Source organism: Protopterus annectens, chromosome 4.part0 (genome assembly GCF_019279795.1).
Source record: "Protopterus annectens isolate FY-2018-M chromosome 4.part0, PAN1.0, whole genome shotgun sequence".
Taxonomy (NCBI): Eukaryota; Metazoa; Chordata; order Ceratodontiformes; family Protopteridae; genus Protopterus; species Protopterus annectens.
In genome coordinates, this window is record NC_056733.1 from 46,909,509 (window position 1) to 46,930,080 (window position 20,572).

The 20,572-nt window shown below is 36.7% G+C and overlaps 1 protein-coding gene across 1 annotated transcript in view; it reads right to left on the reverse strand.

Annotated features, from left to right (window-relative positions):
* RNF213 (ring finger protein 213) overlaps positions 1-20,572 on the reverse strand; it is a gene marked incomplete in the record, with an annotated part of 2,890,576 nt that overhangs the window by 1,260,072 nt on the left and 1,609,932 nt on the right. Inside the window, 2 exon segments of the mRNA XM_044069632.1 lie at positions 9,427-9,560; positions 15,348-18,926. Of these exon segments, the coding sequence (XP_043925567.1) occupies positions 9,427-9,560; positions 15,348-18,926 (3,713 nt within the window).

A 20,572-nucleotide genomic window follows, 5' to 3' on the forward strand; every position in this document is an offset into this window, starting at 1 on the left:
ATGCCCACATCCTTTATGGACACAGGCAGTCTGTAAAGTGACTCAGGGCTCCAGAAAACAAAAATACTACCCCATCTTATACCTGGGGAATTAAGATATAATATTTGTCATATCATAGGTATTAACAGGCTAGTCTTTTAAAGGCTCTTGTACAATTAGCCTAGTAATCACCTATGAACCCTATATGGGTAAGTGGGTAGAAACTAAACAAAAGATAATACAAAAATTGCGAAAATGGAAGCTCTTGATTATAGGCATGGATACTAATATATAACCAGAGAAAATGTTTTAGACCCTTTAGTTTTAAGTACAGGTCAAGCATATACTTTATCAACCAGTTGAGAAGTTGTGGATGAAAAACTAATAAAGGGTTTAAGGAATTTATTTGGGAGGGGAACAGGGCAAAAGTTAAGTGGGATAAGTTGATTCTCCATAATGAACAAGGTGGTGCAGGATTACTTAATTTGAAGTGAAACGTCATAGCTTCACAGTTAAGGCTGATGCACATTACCCAAACAAAAGGTTATAAATCAAACTGGAACGGGATGATGATGGAATGGGATGGCAGGCTTTAAGATATAAGAAAATAATATGATTTTGGATGAAGGTCTTTAAGGAGAATAACAACTACACAGATTATTATACTATAAAGAAACACAAAATATTCTAAGAACAAAGCCAATACAGGATTGAAGAAAGGAGATTTTTTCCAATAAAGACCTTGGACTATGCTCAAAGAATGACAGGTATGCTACAAGATAAACAAACATAAAGAAACTTTTTTAGATGGGACGTAAACAATATTACGGTAAAAAATGACCTATATGATATGTGGATGCTGTGCATCATTAGCAAAGAACTATATGACTATTTGCTGGTAGAACCATCCTCTAATCCCTATTATAAAAGGCCTCAAGAAGATACATAAAAATCTTACAGATCCACTGATGCCTCCATTTTTGTGGATCATTTGAAGCCTATAACTATGAAAGTTCCCACACTTTTGAAAGATACCTCACAGTTTTTAAGATCTTTTGACACTATTAATCCAGAAATAAAACTGAGTTTGTTAACGATGGATGTAAGGACCCTATTTATGGTAATACTTAATGATTATGGCATAAAAGCTGTTTGTTTCTTGGAGGAAGACAACACCCTTGAAAGGTGTACCATCACTCAGATGTGTTCTTTACTTAGGATCATCTTCAAAAATAATATTTTTTTTTTATTTTTGGGAGTAATTATTATTGGCAAAGATGGGGGGTAGTGACAGGCACACCCTGTGCCAACTGATACTCCAATATTGTCATGGCATATTGGGAATATCAACATGTAATGAATGAAGTAAATCTTTGGAGGATATATATTTTATTCTACAAGAGATTTGTGGATGATATGTTTTTGCTATGGGCAGGAAATGATACTGAATTGCATGAATTCAGTAAATATCTTGGTGAAACAATATAGTTTCTAAGTTTGGAGACACAAAACACTAACAGCAGCATTGATTTTCTGGATATCAATTTGGAATTTGACCCGCACCATGCACTGAACACGAACATCCATAGAAAAGCTTGTTGGAAGAATCACATGCTCCATAGGACAAGCATGCATCCCAAACATGTATATTCACAGGTCTACTTCACATGACTGAAAATTCAAAATACTGAATTTCATTTGACTGACCACAATACCCAATTTTCAAAACACTGAAAACTAATTTGACTGAGTATCATTATACTTAAATCTTACAATGCTGAATTTCAAAATACTGAATTTTAAGCCATAGATGTGATGCAAGTTTCCTTTCACCTGTGACTTGCTTGTGGTAAAAAAAAAAAAAAAAATGACACCAACTAACTGTCAACTGTCAGAATACAGACATTAGAATAGAAAGTAGTGCTGTAGTGTTTCCAAATGTGGGTATGTCTCTCTACATTTTTATGGGAAGTATCTAAAGTAATTAGAAGATGTTTTGTGTGCTGCTAGTAGTAGTGGCAGTGTGTACAGTACTGTAATGTAAGCAAAAGATGTATGCCCTTTTCCTCACTGTAGTGCGATCCTGGAGTTAGTATATATAGTTGACAGGTGTGGGGGGCATAGCCCCCCACCTAGTTTTGTTTTAAATCATCCAGTTTCTTTTAAGAGGGTAAGTACATAGTTTTTAAGTTTTGGAAAGAGCTAGTCATTGGTATTAAGTGTGCATGAATATGGCTTAAAATTCAGCATTGTAAGGTTTCAGTATAAGGCGACTCAATCAAATGAGTTTTCAGTATTTTGAAAATTAGGTATTGTGGTCTCAGTCAAATGAAATTCAGTATTTTGAGTTTTCAGCCATGTGAAGTAGACCCATATTCGCATATTTTAAAGGACAGTTCTTGAGAACTTCAAGATTATGCACAGACGACACCAGTTACAATGCAGAGATTGAACATCTGTCACAGAATCTTAAACAACGTGGTTACAATAATAAAGAAATTAACAGAAACATCAGTGATAGTAAGGCTTTGAGACAGTCTGCATGAAGACTGCACTACTTTAAGCAAGACAATGCAGATGGAGTCTATTGAAAAGTAAGAACTAATACTACAGAAGGGGCAATTAGGTTTTTGTTAACATTAAGCAATGATGCGGAGCAAACAGATAAGAAATAATTGGAAAATTTTAACAGCAGATCCCAATGTGAGGAGAATAGTTGGGGAACATCAAAAGTTTTGTTTCAGGAATAGGAAGAACCTAAAGCTATTATTGTGACATGATTTTCAGAGGAGACCGAAAACACATATTATGAAAACAGGGACATACCCCTATAGGAGATGTAAGGCATGTACTTTTATTAGCACAAAAAATCTTTTGGAACTTCCAGTTACACATAGACCTTACAGGCTTAATGTCTCTGCTGATTCTGTAAGTCAGAATGTTGTATACGCAGCTACATATGAACAGTGTGTTTATTTCTATGTAAAAAGAAGAAGAGATGTTTAAAAGAGAAAATATCTCATCATATAAGTGATATGTGCCTGGAGAACAGGAATAATGCTTTGCCACAACATATAAAAAGTTATCTTAAACATAAATTTTTATTTACGGTTTGGTAATTAGTGGAAGAAAATTTAAGTGGAGACCTACAAATTCACACAGGATACTTAGATATGTGCTGGATAGCCCATTTACAGGCTGATAAGGAACCAGGACTTAATGGTATGGTTCCTTTAAAACCTGCGTTGAAAGGCAGGAAATTACCTATATAGCTTTGTTTTCATTGGTGTTTACCTGTTTAAATATCCTTGGATTGCAGGAAATGGCAGGATCTAAAGAAGGCTTAGATAGCTGAAAGCACTTGTCCTGCTTGTGTTATTAAAATTTATCCTGGTTTCTGAACTGCATTATTTTATTTATTGCGTTTTATTAAACAGTTGATTTTTAAACAGTTGGATCTTTTACCTCCACCTTGGTGGCAAGACTTTGCCTTACTTGGACATATACATATTTTTATCTTTGGTAAGGCTTGCCTTCAAAGCTTTCAGTATGTTTATTTGAGTATTAAGTAAGTCCAGAACATTTAGCATTTTTTGCTTGAAATTGTTTCCATACGTATTTTTATACTCCAAGCAGTCTTCAAAGAACGTTTTCTCAGATAGAAAGCAAATGCTGGGGGTGTAGTTGGAAAGGAGGAGTAAATAAGAACAAGTAATCTGGAAAAAAGGTAAGTTGGCATAGTTTAAAAATTCTATACACAGTCATTTGTTAGAAGTGCTGGGGATCAAATGGTTGCAATTTGATTCTTTTGAGCTGTGAAATAGGACCTGAATTGTCTAGACATAGCAAAAACTAAGTCTAATGCTAGTGGCTGCCATAAAAAGCAATTACTAGAAAATGGAAATCAAAATCTAAACCAACTGTAATTGAAGTGTTGAATATTATAAATAAGATAAATAAACTGGTGGTGGGATCCTTGGAAAAGTAGAGGAGCAAATTACCAAGAAATAAATAGAGTTTGTGGGAAAATACATGCAGAATAATATTCAGAAATAAAAAGTGAAAGATAATTTTAAAAAAGAATGTCTATATGTATACTGCATTAAAATAACAATGACATGTTCATACGTTAGTTTTATATTAATGGATGTGTATGTAATGCCACTGTATGAAATGTAATTCAATAATGATGTTTAAAAATAAGAGTGGTGGCAGTGTTACTGTGTCAAAAAAATTTGAGGGAAATTGTGTGTGTGTGTGTGTGTGTGTGTGTGTGTGTGTTTTGAAAAAATAAAATTGTTTGAAAAGCAAGTACCATAGGTAAGGGACACAAAGACAAATGGTCAATGTGTGTGATCTTAGTCTAGATGTGGACACTGGAAGCCCATACCCAAGACAACAGTACATATTCCTAGTATGCACTTCAGGGCAGAGTTCATTTGATGAATTGATTACTGAATAAGACTTGCAAACATTTTTGTTTTACTTTAATATGTTGAGTACCAATTGTGTTACTCCAAACACCATTCATCCAGTAACCATTAGAACTACCTGGAACATGCAGTGGATCAAAGAACTATAGCCCCTATCTGTCATATAACCAGGTGGCACACTAGTTGGCAGTGATAGGATTCAATCCCCCTCCACTGCAAGCCCAGTCTTCTACACACCTGTGGAAGAGGTGTCATCAACCACATATGCAATCAATATCTGCAGGTACTTAAGGAGCCCAGGATAAACTAACAGTCAAAGAGGTTTGAGTGGTAGTACTACTCTGTTTCTACAAAATATTAGGATTTATTGATGATTTAAACAAAATTCCAAAATCACCAATACATCTTTATTTACTTTATTTACATAGGTTAACAAGGACTTTTGCATTTTTTGGTGGAATTTCTGGGAGACAACTCCTGAATAAATGGTAAAATTTTTAGTAATACATAGTAAACCTATTCAGAAACATGGAAATATACAGTAGCATATATAAGCAGTTCCCAAAATATCCATTGCATATCTCAGAAAGCATTAATTCTTCCTGTCTCAGAGACTCACTAGGATCTGCAGTCTTTGCTTAAAGGAAGGATCTGTTTTATTCAAACTGGCATCAAATTTAAATAAAACACCCACAAGACAATAATGTAATTTTTGACAACACCTTTTGCATCATTATAATCGACCCCTATATTTTAAGGCTAAACATCTTCCTTAACTTTAGTGATATCCAGACACTTAAAGTTATCACTGAAAGCTCACATAAAATCATGGCTGATCGCATTCACTGACAGTAAAAAAAATAACAATGAATGCTGTCATATGTACAGAACCTTTCTTAAAATCACACAGTAAGTGCTTTGGCAGAAACATATGGGCCAATGCAATGAAATGCCAAACCAACTTTGCAGATGGAGAAAAGCAACAGGAGGAATGTATAAGTCATCAATGTGTTCTAAGAAGGGTCGAAAGAGACAATAAAAATCATGGGAGGAACAAATTATCATCAGAAATGCAATGGGCATTAGAAATAGCTGAAAAAGTGGGTCTGACCATGATTGCAAAAAATCGCTTTTTTTAAGATTGTTAACCTACTGGACTATAAATAATCTAAGGCAGGGGTAAGAGAATTAAGTAGGGGACTTTCATTTGTTCCTGCAAGCAGAGAAAATGTTATTCAACTGTAAAATATTTCAGGATGTACAAGTGAAAATTAAACCTTACTACTTTGAGAGAAATACAAGTTAAGTGGAACTCTAATAAAGATGCTCATGCTTTTACAAAACTAAGCAACTTCAGTCCTCCCTTATTGTAACAATTTGCAGCATACTTAAAAGTATGTGAAAGGGAGATTAGAGATGCTTTAGGTAATAAAAAGTTGGAAATGCTTATTTTAATTTATCCAAAGAAGAAAAAGTTCATTTGGCTTTTTAAAGAAGTAAACAGGACAGAAAGACTATTTTAAAAACAATAAAGAGAGTGCTTTGGTTGTGCTGAATGCACAGGACGACAATGATGAGATGTTTTCCATTTTAAACAATGTGAAATATGATGAAACATCTGTGAAGTTCATACAGGTTTCAGAAAGGCAGGTAGTTTTATTGAGGAATGGCTAACTGATGGTTTAACTGATGCAATCACTGATTATTTGAAAGTACAGAATGCATGTGTTTCATATATATTTGGTCAACCCAAAGTTGATTAAAATCGGCTGATCCACAATGTAGGTTAACTGCTGCTAGGAAAGGTGCCAAAACAGAAACTATGACCATATTTATTGAGAAGCATATGGGTCACAGGGTAGCACAATGCTCCTTTTATGTTATGGATTCTGTGGATTTGACAGAAGTTAAAAGGTGTTGAATTTGTGCACAATATCTCAGTGATCACAGATATGAAATCCTTATATTCCATTGTATCAAAGGATTTTGATTCGGAAAGGGTACCAAATTATACATATACCATAATAGGTATAAAGGTGTCTACTGTAACATTGATATCAAAAATGTTAGATGTTATTTTGAGTTGTAATTTTGTCAAGTTTGAGCAAAACGTTTACAAGGAAAAGACAGAAGTAGTAATGGGTCCATCATGGCCCAGAACTATGCAAATTTATTTATGATGATATGGGAGGAAGAAAACATTTATAGGTATAGGTACAATCAGAGTATTACGTTTTTCAAGTGTTTTATTAATGACGTTTTTTTATGTGGACTGGTACAATGGGTATATTGCTAGAATTTTTTTAATTACATGAATGAAGTCAATGGGATTGTACAATTTACCATCAATTTTAATAAGATGAAAATCATTATTTAAATATGGTAACTAAAAACAATAAAAGTTTAAGTACAAAAATTAACCAGATGTCTATTGACAGCAAGTGTTACTTAAATTACACTAGTGAGCATCTGCCAAGTGACGAGGATTATAAAACGGCAGATAGCAAAGGTGAGTAGTCTATCAAGAGGATTGTGATGAGTTTATGTATGAAAGTTTGCATTTCAAAGATACATTGATCAAAAGAGGCTATCTAGCTTTGCTCACTGGACAGCAGATGCCTCTAGTTATAAGGGACTAATATGGAAAATACAAACCAGGGGTGCTACATGACACAGCAGATGAAGTAGGTGAACACAAGATTAGGAACAAAAATAAAAAGAGGACAATGAAATTTATGAGTTTGGATGTGCTGAACATAAAAAAAAATCATTCTGGATAAATTGAAGATTTTAGAGGGTCTTCCAGCAACAGCCAAAGTGGTGGGGTTTGACCAGTTTTTATTTTTAAAGTGAGAAGAGTCTTGAAAGAACTGCTAGAAAAGAAAGCCGTAACTACAGTGACAAATGGAGGTATGAGGATGTGTATAATGTGAAATCAGTGCAGATTTTTCTGGAGACACTGAGTGCATTAACTGATACTGTACAGCATTTTATGCCTTAAACATTCACCCATGTCACACAGAATGTGATGTATGCAGATGGCTGTAAATAATGCACTGCATTCTGTATTGGAAGAACACTGAGGAAGAATTCTTGAGCATGTGCATGCCATTAAAGTTAAAGATAAAATGCATGCGCTGTACAAACACACCATTAACTGTAGAAACAGTGCATTAAGGTTTGCGCTATGCTAGAGAAAATAGTGTCATCTTATGGTAAGGAGGCACTGAAACAGTTATTAGATCAGAGACAATATGTTTGGCAGATTAAGCTTAATGCTGCATTGAGACAGGGATTAATAATGACAAAACATTCAAAGTGTTTCTGAATAGGAGGGACTTGCAGCATTGATGTGAATGGGCCATGTGATGGATCACATGACAGGGGAATGGTGTTTTAAACATAGGCTTGATAGATTTGGATTCACAATCTGAGGAAGTCCAAGGAAAGGCAAAAGCGTTTACTGCATGACTTTAATAAAGAAAGGGTGTATATGACTATGTTCATTGTTTTGTTTATTATCCACTCAGTTATGACTCAAGCCCAGTTGTATACCACACTGAGTACTGCTGCCACACTAAATAACACTTTTGTAATACATTTCTGAATAATACATCTGCCACAGCTAGTGAAACACTCCTCCCTTCTTTCGCTCTCTGATTTAAGTTTTACTAGCTACATTTGAGATCCTCACAGATGTTCAGATGTTTTCAGCTCGGCTTTGTTGATTATTCTTTCAGGTATTTGTGGTTAAGAAAGTAAGAGAGTATGCTCTGAAGTCATGCCATCTGGAATCACAAGAGTTTAACAGCATGAACTAGTGACACAGGTTACATCAAATATATCCTATTATAAAAACTTGGGCAAAATTGCATTTAACCATGTTGTAATAATTCTTTTCATGTCATAATCCACTGACACCACAGCAACAATATACATGGTCTCTTAGTTATAAAAGGAACAAAAATGAATGAACAGAGTAACTTCTAATAAAAACATAATTCAGGTCAGCCATCTGATGTAGAAGTGTAGCATTTATCTGTACTACTGGTGACTTAGGCTTGGGAGCAGACCTGGATCACTGAAAAACTAGCTAAGTCACGAAGGATAAGGATGAGGCAGGTACAGATCCTTCCCACTTTGGGGAATGACAAGAGGAAGAGAAATAGAGCTACCAAATGGAGGTTAGGGGGCCGCATGGCATTCTACTACTATTAGCATGCAGAAGACATGGCGGATGCCACGTGCGTCATATGCAGCATCAATGTATGTCAGGTAACTCTCCACATCATGCCAGTCAGTAACAGGGAAGCTGTATAACTACCTGCAAGGACAACAGCTGTCGGCCCCAATCCACTTCTCAATAGACAGATTCCCCAGCCCTTAGTGAAGACCAGTTGTACAGCCTCTATTCTTAAGGATTAGGTGGGAAGAAGCCTGGTAAAGGCATACATTTAGGATATGATGAAAAGTAGCAATGAACACTGCTGGTATGGCCATAGCAGAGAGATGTCCAAGGATCCTCATATGTCAGGAAATAGAAGAAGCACTTCAGATATTAAAGCACATCTCTGTGAGCTATGTAACTCTCAATTGCCCCTAATTTTAAAGAACATCCTAGATTTTGCCTTATATTTTTACTCTGCCCCATGCAAAATCTTTGATTTTCTAGTAAGTCACTGAGTATTATAGTCAGTCGATAATGAGAGATACGAGAGTTTCATACTACTTAATGTTCAGAAAATGCATGTTGATGTTTTATTCATTTTTAAGCAAATTAGAGCTACAGTCCCTGATTTTGTACCTTTGTCACCTCCTTCCCCTATTATTCTTGGCTTTGTCCCAAATTATTGACCAAAGAAGTTGAGACAGCTATGGAAATTTTATATAATAACACTACAGATGCAAAATACAAACAAAATAAACCTTCATACTCATGAGTACAATAGAGACATGAGTGAAACAAGTCATAATAGAAATGTTAAGGAATGGACTTGGAAACTAAACCACTTACCGTATGCTTTTTAGAAAGGAATATTCTGTGTCAAACTGCTGCAAAGAAAGGACTAAAACATTTGGTATTATATCATTCACTTCTTCCAGACTTTCAATATCCAACCCAGTCATAAGCCTTGAAAATGTTGTAACCTATATGGAATAAGAAAGAATGTACAGTTGTATATCATTTTAATAGTGGCTTAATTCAAAATCTTTGTTCACCTGTGTGCAAGATTATGTAACACCTTCTTTCAATATATGCCCAATAAAGAAACCGAAACACTCACATACACATTTTCTGCCTAAAACATACACATTTTCTGCCTAAAATAATGTGCTGACAAAAGGAGATGTACAAGAAACAGCTAGTAATGGGGATAATATCAAACCAATGGTTCATGGCTCCTAAAGTAAAGCAAAGACTCTTAAAAATAGTAAGCATTCCATTACTTACATGTATATATACAGAATATATTCACAATTTCGAATGAAAAAACACCAAATACACAAAGATCGACCAGAAAAAGTTGAAACGCAGACTGATAAGCAGAGTACAAATGAGTGCTATGCAGAGGGCAAGCCCCCAAGCTGGGGGCTGCATCCCTCACACCGCCTGCAACTTAAATATACTAACTCCTAGATCATCCTACAATGGAGAAAGGGAAAAACCCCAATCCCTGATGTGTTATGATCTCACACAACAAGCTACAGGTTTTTCTAGTACTGCTTAAAAAGCCAGTAGCAAATGCATTCAGTGTTCTGTGTTTCAACTTTTTGGGGTTGATTTTTCAGACTTCATTGTTGTTTTTAATTCTGATTTTGGATGTATCCCATCTACATACATGTTAGCCTTATCTGTTGGCTGACTGCAAGTACCTAGATGTCTTTTATTCAACATACATATTAATGCAGAGGAAGCAGTGTGCTTGTGCATGACTGGAAAATAGGGAGGATATGGACATTTCCTCTACTCCACTGTTGTGCGATCTTTGGAATTAGTATACATACATATATTGGAAAATATGGCTTAATTCAGGTTTCAGATTGGGCCCGAGAGTCCCACAGGTTTTGACTAATTCTGGCACAATTTCAGTGTCACGAAGCCTGCTAATGTTAAAGTCTTTTTTCTGATAACATTAGCATTTGGTCAACATATTAGCTTGACAGAAGACCTGTGATGATGAAACAGTCAAGAAAAATATACAGCATACAGCTACAATGCCATCAGAATATACAATGAATGGTAGGGCATGGCTGTGCTTATACTGGGTGGTGATGGTATGCCTGTGATAAGGAATTATGGTACACAGTAATACTGTATGGTATCACACACAAAATGGAACTTGTTCAGTAAGTTTAGAATGGAGTGGGGTGGTTACCATGTTGAGTACAATTCATGTGGTGCATTGCTAGGGAACAGCAATAAATACAGTTGGAACTGTAGTGAAATTGTGTCTATAAGTTGGCCCCTGTAGTCTGCATTACAGTTGTTTACAATATGTCCAAAGGTGTTGAAGGTAGCAGTGGTACTCCAGATGTTGTTGCACAATGCTAAAGCATAGTGAACAGTCAACAGAAGTGTTAGTGCTAGATGGTTATCTTATATGCCCTGAAAGGGAAAGAAACTGGGCCATTATTACAAAGGTGGAGACAAGTGCAAAGGAAGAGTGCTCTCATCATTCACTTCTGCTAGCATTAGCAAGGAACACCATTTGACCTATCATCATACAGTAGAACTGGCTGAGGTGCAAAGATATCAAGCTTTGAAAGACATGAGGATGCATTCTGCATTGTGCCATGATCCAACATCAGTGGATGCAGAGAAAGCAGAAGAAACTCTGAGCAAAACAACACTGGTTTAGACAGTGATCCATCGTCAGAGCATGATCTCATAAGGAGATACAGCTATCCTCTAGCTGGCAATCAGCATGTGCTGGTGAACCGGAGGCTGAAGGGCCAGGAATTTATATTCATACGAGTCCAACATGGCTGTTAATGTGCACAGTGCAATAATCAGTACTACAAAATCTAGTACATCTTTCCACTATGATCCACAGGATAGTTGATGGGATGGTTAAAGGTAGGCTAACAACTTTATTCTGTATAGTGTTTCATCAACAAGTACGGAGTACAACATATGTGCAGATGTTCTATGCCATTATGATGAGCAAATCACTAAAGGTAAACAAAATATTTCGAGCTCCTTTGAAATTATGGAATCTTAGGACATACAGGTATCTCTGCACTCTATATTGCTATATTTTGAAACAGCAGCCATTCACAGAGTACATGCAAATATACCTATGGCTACACCTAAAGGCTGTCATTTCCAAGTGCAGACTCGTTCATGAGGATTGTCTTATGGCAATGACAATGAATTCCAGAATGCAATTAAACAGACTGTAGTACTTGCATAACAAATACATACCATGGCTCCTCAGTCTACGGAATACTTTAGGTCTTGTTTCCTGAAAATGTCATGCAGTTTTTGCAGTGTTTTAGGGACACCTACCTTTACAGCAAACTATGCCATTTTAAGATACAGTTTTACAGTACATTCCTGGTTTCCTCACTGCTTTCCTGTACAGTTTTGTAATATTAATGACCTATTTACTTATGAATTACCCTTTACAAAAACATTATGTTGAGGGGTGGCACACGAGTGTTACAGGGTTATGTGGAAAGTAGCAGGTATTGTTATATGCATGCATAGGTGGATAAAGTGGTCAAGGGAAAACAATAAGTTGACCATCTGCAGATATTCTTTAGATGTGAAGGATGAGAAGATTGAATCACAGAGATGTTAATATACATAGGATTTCTGAGAATGAAAAAAGGTTGTACTACAGCTGAATTCCTAAAATGTATGGCAATGAATCTTACTGTGTAGACATGGACTTACACAGTGCAGTTTGTCCTAGCTGTTATATTGAAACATTTAAGACTATAAATGTATTGCTCCTAATAATCCTGTTTTACAATGGCTGAGCAAGGGGTTAATTATTTTGTGTGGTGTGTGTGTGTGTGTGTGTGTGTGTGTGTGTGTGTGTGTGTGTGTGTGTGTGTGTGTGTGTGTGTGTGACTCCCAATGACACAATACATTTTTCTACAATATTCTGTATCATGTGGAAGGCGATACAGGTCTACAATCAGCACAGGATTTTATTTGCTCCTTTTCTGTACTCTGGGTAGGGATGTTAATGGCTTTTTTTTCATAAATTGGGCACAGTCTTATGATAAAGAAAGATCTTAACATTTTGCTGAATAAGGAGCATGATATGATTGTTGCAAAGTTTACTGAAACATGGATGAAAGTTAAAGTCATCTAACCCTAAACATGGATGAAAGTTAAAGTCATCTAACCCTGCTGAAGAATCACCAGAAATTTGCTCGAGTAGGGTGTCGATGGCTTCACTTCTAATTTAATAATATGGAATTAATGGGGAGCTTTAGGCTTCTAGGAAGGGATGTGACTAACGTTGACAATGCTGGTAGGAGCTGTCCAAAAGAAAGGTAGTAGCAGGCAAAAAGGCAATTCCTGGTAAGAAAAAAATCTCCCTCTTCAGGGCTAGATTGTGGGACAAGACCTCTTCTAATGGTTACTTCTCTCCAAATTGTTTTAATTAGCAGAACAAAATGGACTGGTTGGATTTTATTTTTCTACATTATACACAGGAGAATTAATCTACAGTATGTTTTACAGTTTGGAGCCAGGTTTCCAGTGTACCCAGGCTTGATACTTAAAAGTTAATAGATATTTTAATTCTTTGGTTATCAATGTGTCTAGTTTGGGTTTGTGAAGTATGGTTATAATAGTGAGTATCCATCCTGAATCTTTGCAAGGATGCAAGTAAAAAAAATACATATCAATTGCTTAGCTGGGGACCTGACAAGACCTTATAATGAAGGCTTTGCAGATAGTTGGTTATAAATACAAAGTATTTAGGCAGCTTAAGAAAATTATACTTGTGAGGCACATATTCATAACTGGCACATAACAGTGACCTCATCATTTCTGCATGTTTACTCAAAGTGTTTTTCTTACATAACAAGAAAAACTTTTATTAGACATGCTAGTTGATAAGAAAGTGTTACCAAATTTGATACCATTTAGAAATAAAAAAGATGTTGGAATGTGCAAATGTGAGAACTGTAATGTGTGTAACCCTCTGGGTACTCTACTGATACTTCTAGAAAATAAGTTACACAGAGCACAGTTTGTATGACATATACGGTTACAATTTGAGCAAAGCAGCTTATGGCATTGAGTGCTACTGTCCACAGCCAATATGGTACATTGGGAAAACCATTAGGATAATTAAAGTATGCCTGCAGGAATACATTACAGAAGCACATAGTACTTCACCAATTAGTTTGCTTCAGTGCATGTAGATTTTTACACGTTTGAAGTGTGTTGCATAAGCTCAATCTTTTACCCCCAGTATTAGAGACAAAACAAAAGATTATTATGGAAACGGATCCAAATTGGGTACACTTTTTTAACTACTGATACTATTAACTTAGAACTTCTTAAAATGTCAAGTTTTAGGAGGAATGGAGCAAGTTATTTATTTATTTACAGTTGGTTTTCCAGGATGGTCCATTGGGCCAAGAAGAATTCGTTTTCAATGGAGTCCTGGAGAGAAAAGCTCCATACAGACAATATTCATGAACAGATTGTAAGTTACATAGTAAAACAGTAGTACATATAAAAACATGGCATTCAGAGATACAGTTAATGAAAATCCACAAGTATAAAAAAATCAAAAAAGTAAATATAAAATATGAGTATGTGTGTACAAATATTTACAAATATATCTGTTCCTGCTACAAAGACAGCTGTACAATGAGCACTAGGGGTACCTCTGGTATTAGTGGGGATGTGAGATAGAGGAGAAACTGATTGAGAGTAGGGAGAAAAGGGGAAGGGGTGCGGAAGGTAAGAAGTAAGGATGTTATGTGGGATGGGAGCAAGAGCAAACTGTGGATTATTACGGCAAAAATGTGGAAATATATTTTTGTCAGTAAAGGCACAATTTATACTATAATATAATAATGCTGCACCATCACACTTAAATGGTGAGATAGATTAGTCTCATTTAATATGACCAAGTCTGATTTTTTAAACTTGTTTTAAAGGTTAAGCATTTGATAAGTTAATATATCACAAAAAGTTAATGCATTCACTGCCTTTAATATTTTAGGAAGACAAGAAATGTAATGAATAAAGCTGATAGTTTACACTAGTTAACTGAGTTAACTGATTAGACAGAAGTTTTTATATATGGTAAGTAAGTTTGTGCCTAGTTCTAACCCCAATTAGGCTGCTGGCTGAGAATTCTCAGAGAACAGACAATGATAAGTTGCCTAAAAAATTACTGTGGGTTTCAGTTTATTTGAATCAGTAATCACTGGTGTCTGTTTTACTGCTTTTAGACTAGCAAATTTCGTATTTTACAGCAGACAGTCTTTACTGTCTGCTGTTACACAGCCTGCATGGACCTTTACAACTAAATTTTTCGCTGGAAGGAGCTGGTCTACAAAGATACACAGGTGCACAAGAGCAGTATATGATGGTGGATAATCTTGCCCTATAAAAGTGAAGTAACTCTGCTACTTACTATTTAGTGTCAAACTGTAAAGTGTGGCGCGCACGCACACACACACACCACTCTATCACAGATAACAACTGTCTCTACGATCTTCATCACTGCCAGGAATAAAACAAACTTGTTTGTTCCTAAATCCAGTTTATAGCACAGCAAGAAAGAATTGTTGCTGCACTATAACAACTGTTTAATGTTTTACATACTGTGGTACCTTGTGTGCATATAATCTTTGGGTCATAACACAAATATTGCATTTTAGGTTGTATCTTGACTTTGTCCTTAAAATATGTGAACAATCAAGACTGAATAAATGAAAAATGTGACCTACCTCAGTAAATGCTGAATGTTGAGGCTGTGACATATGGGTGTGATGATGAATAAAATCAACGAGTGAGCTGTGCTTCTGCTTTACAAAGTATTCTTTGAAGAGTTCATCTCCTGTGAAAATATCAAGTTGATTATCACCCAGTCGTACCACTGAATCAGGAGTTGCACTGTTTAATAACACAAACTGAGCTTCTTCAAGTATTCTCATCGGCGTGTCTGAGCTTTCACTACTCTGCCTCAATCGTTCTGTCACTTGAAGGATAACAGAAGCACAGGCATCAGAGTGGTAGCCAATAAAAACATCAGAGGGGCTGTAATTCTGAGGTACTGGAGCAGAATTAACAGAACAGAACTGCTTCACCCAAGCTTCAAGTTGTTGCACTAAATCTTTGTCTTGCTTGTTGAGGACTGTGTTGATGTCCAGGTAATGCTTCTCAAGTCTGTTAATAAGTGGGATGGGAAACTGTTTGTAGACTACTTCTTTTTCTTCAATGACTATCAGTCTAAACTGTGCATGAACTCGACACTTCACTCTGTGTGTTCCCAGACCCAAATCAACATATTTCTGCCCACCAAGAAATACATAATACTGGTTTAAAGCATCATAAAGGCTTTCGTAGAGGTTCTGCAGGTTGAGAAGCACCACAGACCTCCCAGTTTCCATGCAGATTTTCACACGGTTGATATTTCTGCATATCTGGGTGTACTCTTGATCTTTTGGAAAACTGGAACCAAAAATGATCTCTGGCTGGTATTCTTCGGTGAAAAATGCCTGATGAAGTATTTGAAGAGCAGCATAATTCTTTGTTAAAATTAGCAAGTACCTGCATTCTCCATCATCAGAACTTGCATACATATTTTGATGTATCATATCAATGGTGCTGATTTCCTCCATGTGTTTGCCTTTCCTTAGTTTTGACATAAATATGTGAATTGCATCAACATCATCTTTCCCACTGAAATTGCGGAGGACAGCATGAAGTATGTCTTCTGCACTGGGCTCTTGTTTGGATGCTTTAGTAACTGCAAAAACCATCTTGATAAGACTGTAGTAATCCCTCAATCCAAAGAACTCTTTGGTCTGCTTTGTACAAATTTCTAAATATGCATCTGCAAATGGTGGAAAGAAACTTTCAACTTTTTTCAGCACCACTTTATCTGAAGAACAGATCCCTTTTGCACTTTTAATTAATTCGTTCTTATCTGGATCTCCTCTAGACACAAATATACCTCGATTCATTTTGGCTGGGTCAAGAGCCCAGTTAGAAATTCCTACAAAGCCGACTTTTTTATGAGGAACAGGATCATCATCAATGCAGCCATCCTCTAAAAGTGGGTGCAAGGTCTTCAAAGGCATTTTGTGGGAATCCTCGGCTAGGCCAATTTCATCTAGCACCACCACTGACACATAATCTTCAAGGTTCTTCCCTTCCTGGAAACGAGCACATTGTCTAAATGTGTTTATGATTCCTTCTGGAGTAGAATGTGGGCTGCATTGAAAGGATACCAAATGGATCTGCTTCAGAGCTTTGAATAAGTCTGAGTGAGCTGCCTGACCCTGCATGGCATCAGCTACAATGGTCTTAGCAAGGCTCTTGGAGCTACCAGGCTTTCCAACCAAAAAAAGAGGAATTTTTAATTCAATGCAGATCACCATCATAAATACATTCTCCTTCAAAGCAGAGTTTTTTGCTATGGTGTCTCTGAGTATTACTCCATTCAGCAGCAGATCCTGAATCAGGCTGATTTCACGCATTACTGTGGACTCACTGTGGTAAGGATCTGGAAGGTACTTACAGATAGCTCTTCTGTATGGTCTTTTATATTCCAAAGATGCATAATAGCAAACACCTACTGCAAGTAACAGTGACCAAATCACTTTGTCAGAATCAGTTTCATGACCTTCGTCATCAAGAAAAAGTTTCATCTGGTCTGACAGCATTTCATGTTTTTCATAAAACCACTTAAGAACTTCTATACAACGTTCCACGTCCCTTAAGCTAACAAAGCTGCACTCATCTCGTCTCTCTCTCATATATCTCTGTGAAGCTGACAGCACATCAGTTATCACACCTGTGTATTCTTCTGGTATTGAGGTAGATTTGACTAATCGTTGTACAATCTGCAGAATATATACCTTCTCTGTTGTATCATTAAGCTGTCCAAAGTCCCACACCAAAGGGATCATGCTTGGCGGCAAGGCCTGAACTCGGTAAACCAGCTGCCTTAAGGGAATGGACCCAAGTCTGTCATCAGTTTCATCTGCTTTGACACGGTAACCCAATCCAGCAGATTCTAAACGTGTGATCATCCTATCTGTGTGCTTTCTGTACGGGTTACATGCAGCTATTATCTGCAAGCCAGAGCTGACAGCTAAAGGTTCTCCTTCCACAGTTCGATCACAGAGAGCTTCCTTAATGCTAAATATTGCTTCAGTTGTGTTAGCTTCATCAAAAAACAAAACAGTATCTAAGTCATCATTTTGCTTATTATAGAGTGCAAGAGTTTCAGCTTCTTTTATTTTATCATAAATCATTCTTGCACTTGTACCACCATGGACTTTCACAAGTTTCATATTATCAGCAATGGCCCCACTCCTTCGTAAGTCACATAAATATTTAACTAGCCTGGTTTTCCCACACCCTGTTTCACCCATGATGATTACAGGGATACCACATCGAAATCTCATATGGATAGCAAGAATCTTCATTACATTGTCAGTAGTAAGTTCATACGTTTCATCTGGATCAATAGGCCACTGAATCCCCAATACCATACAAAGACACTCTATTTTCTTCCATCTAGGAAGAGCATCAAAGTCAATGTTAAAAGGAACCCTTTGAAGAAGCAGTCCCTGATAAAGTTCCTTTGTCATAACATCTTGCTTGATGATCCTACCATCTTTGGGGGTAACAGCATCAATCCCTCCATTTGCATTGCTTCTCAAATGAAAGCCAATGAAAGTCATGGAAGTATTGTCATCATTAAAAAATATATACGGATGGGGCTCTGACTCCCACTTTTTCCTGATCTGGAATGGTGCAATATCTTCTTCTCTGACTCCATCTAAATTGACAGTTTGCCTTCCTGGGCTCTGGTCTGAGATGTTTAAAGAAGGTGTTGCAAAATCTCTTGCCATTACAATCATAAAGTTAACTACAAAGTTTTTAAAACCTTGAAGAGTGTCTCCAACATAAGAAGCATTACAAAACACAGACGTTTCACAATTTTTCAACTGAAGGTTCAAAAAACAGGCAAAATTTCTTAGCTCTAACCAGGAAGGATCCATCACTCCACAATATATCAGAAATAACTGCAAGCATTCTACAGGAGAACCTTCAACAGTGCTGTTTAAATAGTTAAAGTTATCTAAATTCTGTTGCAGGTTAAAACGTCTCAAATACTGATAGGGTCGCTGAAATGCTTCACTACGAAATTCCTCACGGTTCATCAGTGGATCTGCTGAACCTTGAGATGGACCCTCCTGCACATTCATTTCCATTTCCAGTACCTCCTTGGGTGCTCTGCAGGTGATTTTTGGGAAGACATCAAGGAAGCTGAATTTGGTTAAGTGTGTGACCTGTAAAGATAATTTAAAAACATGCAGACATTATAAAACAGGTTAAAATGCAGTCATTGAAAGAAGTAAGTGTTAATTCCAATTAATATAACCTAAAAAAGATTAACTTGTTAAGGTCTTAATTTTAGCTTCATACATAGCTACATCTCCTCTTACACCTACTACCCCATCATTGGCAGGTGTAAGCAATTCTAAATACAGTCGTAAAAGTGTTTTAGGTAATATGAAAAAATGTCCTTTAATAACACAGTATTAGCTTTTTCTCATGTCAGAGTCTGTGCTCTCCAATTGCAAGAATAGTTATCATACTAATACCTTAAAAAGCAACCATGAATTTGACAATATGAGCTGATGAATCAACTTGTTATACAGGGAACATGCAACTTTTTTCCTTTCTCTATCGCACTCTTGGCTGCAGACATTAGATTATAACTTCAGAACATAGTCATAACATTCTGCTTGTTAAAAAAAAAGGCTGTTTTACTTCCCAGCCTCTCGCATGTTATGCACAATGGGACTTGTCTTTTTATGCTTTTAGTACATGTCACAAAAGTTTGTCTTTTAGACATCCTCTCAAATAGGACACTTTCTGTGGTTTACTCTGCAGTCTTTACTTTCATGTTTTATAATGTATGTAGTCTATTCCTTAACAGGTTAGTTTATATATTATATGCTCAAAGTTTTAAAACTTTGATTCTCATATGATTAATACCATATGACCGAAGTTTTAAAATTTCGAACAAATAATAAAAAAATTTAAAAAAAAACTTACCTGATCGCTATGGACAGAGGGGCAAGCCCCCCTGCATGCCAACCATGGGGGGCTGCACCCCCACACCCCTGCTACTTAAATATACCAACTCCGAGATTGCACTACATTGAAGTAAAGGGAAATATTCCCTATGGCGATCTCTGTTGAAACTTGCGAGCTTTCAAAAGTTCGCTCATATGGTGTCGACCATATGAGGCTCGAACTTTTGAATGTTCGCAATTGCTAATGGAACCCTACATATTTAACACTATTAATACATATAATGGGCTGAAGGACCTATTTCATCTACTGCCTATTGTTAACAAGGGTAAAGGGTTGATCCACAAGGAACCGTTTTAATCACTGCCAGGAGAAGAAAAACGGAAAGTGCAAAACATGGCAGTGATGTATAGTATAAGGGTACCCGACAGTAGGAATTGAAGCAAGTTCTGTCAGTCTAAATAACTTAACATAATCAATGAAAAGTAAACAATCCCAAAAACAAACTATCCCCAGCACCACTTTACTCCACCCATCCATCCACAACCCCTTTTTCCCATTTTTTTTTTTTTTTACACATGGGGTCAGGGTGTCACTTTACCAGTGACAACCATCTAGAACTAAGGTTTACACTGCTGGGTGGCTAGCCCTGCCACAGTACTACTTCTACACCACAAATTCACACTCACACCAATGGCAAATTTAGAGTATTTAATCCACTTATTGCAGGTCTTTAAAATGAGGGAGGAAACCAAAGCACCCAGAGGAAACCCACGCAAACACAGGGAGGACATGTAGATTCCGCACAGAAGGCACCCCAGTCGAGAATCAAACCAGGGAACCTCTTGCTGTGAGGTGATAATGCTATCCACTGTGCCACCATCCTGCACCACTT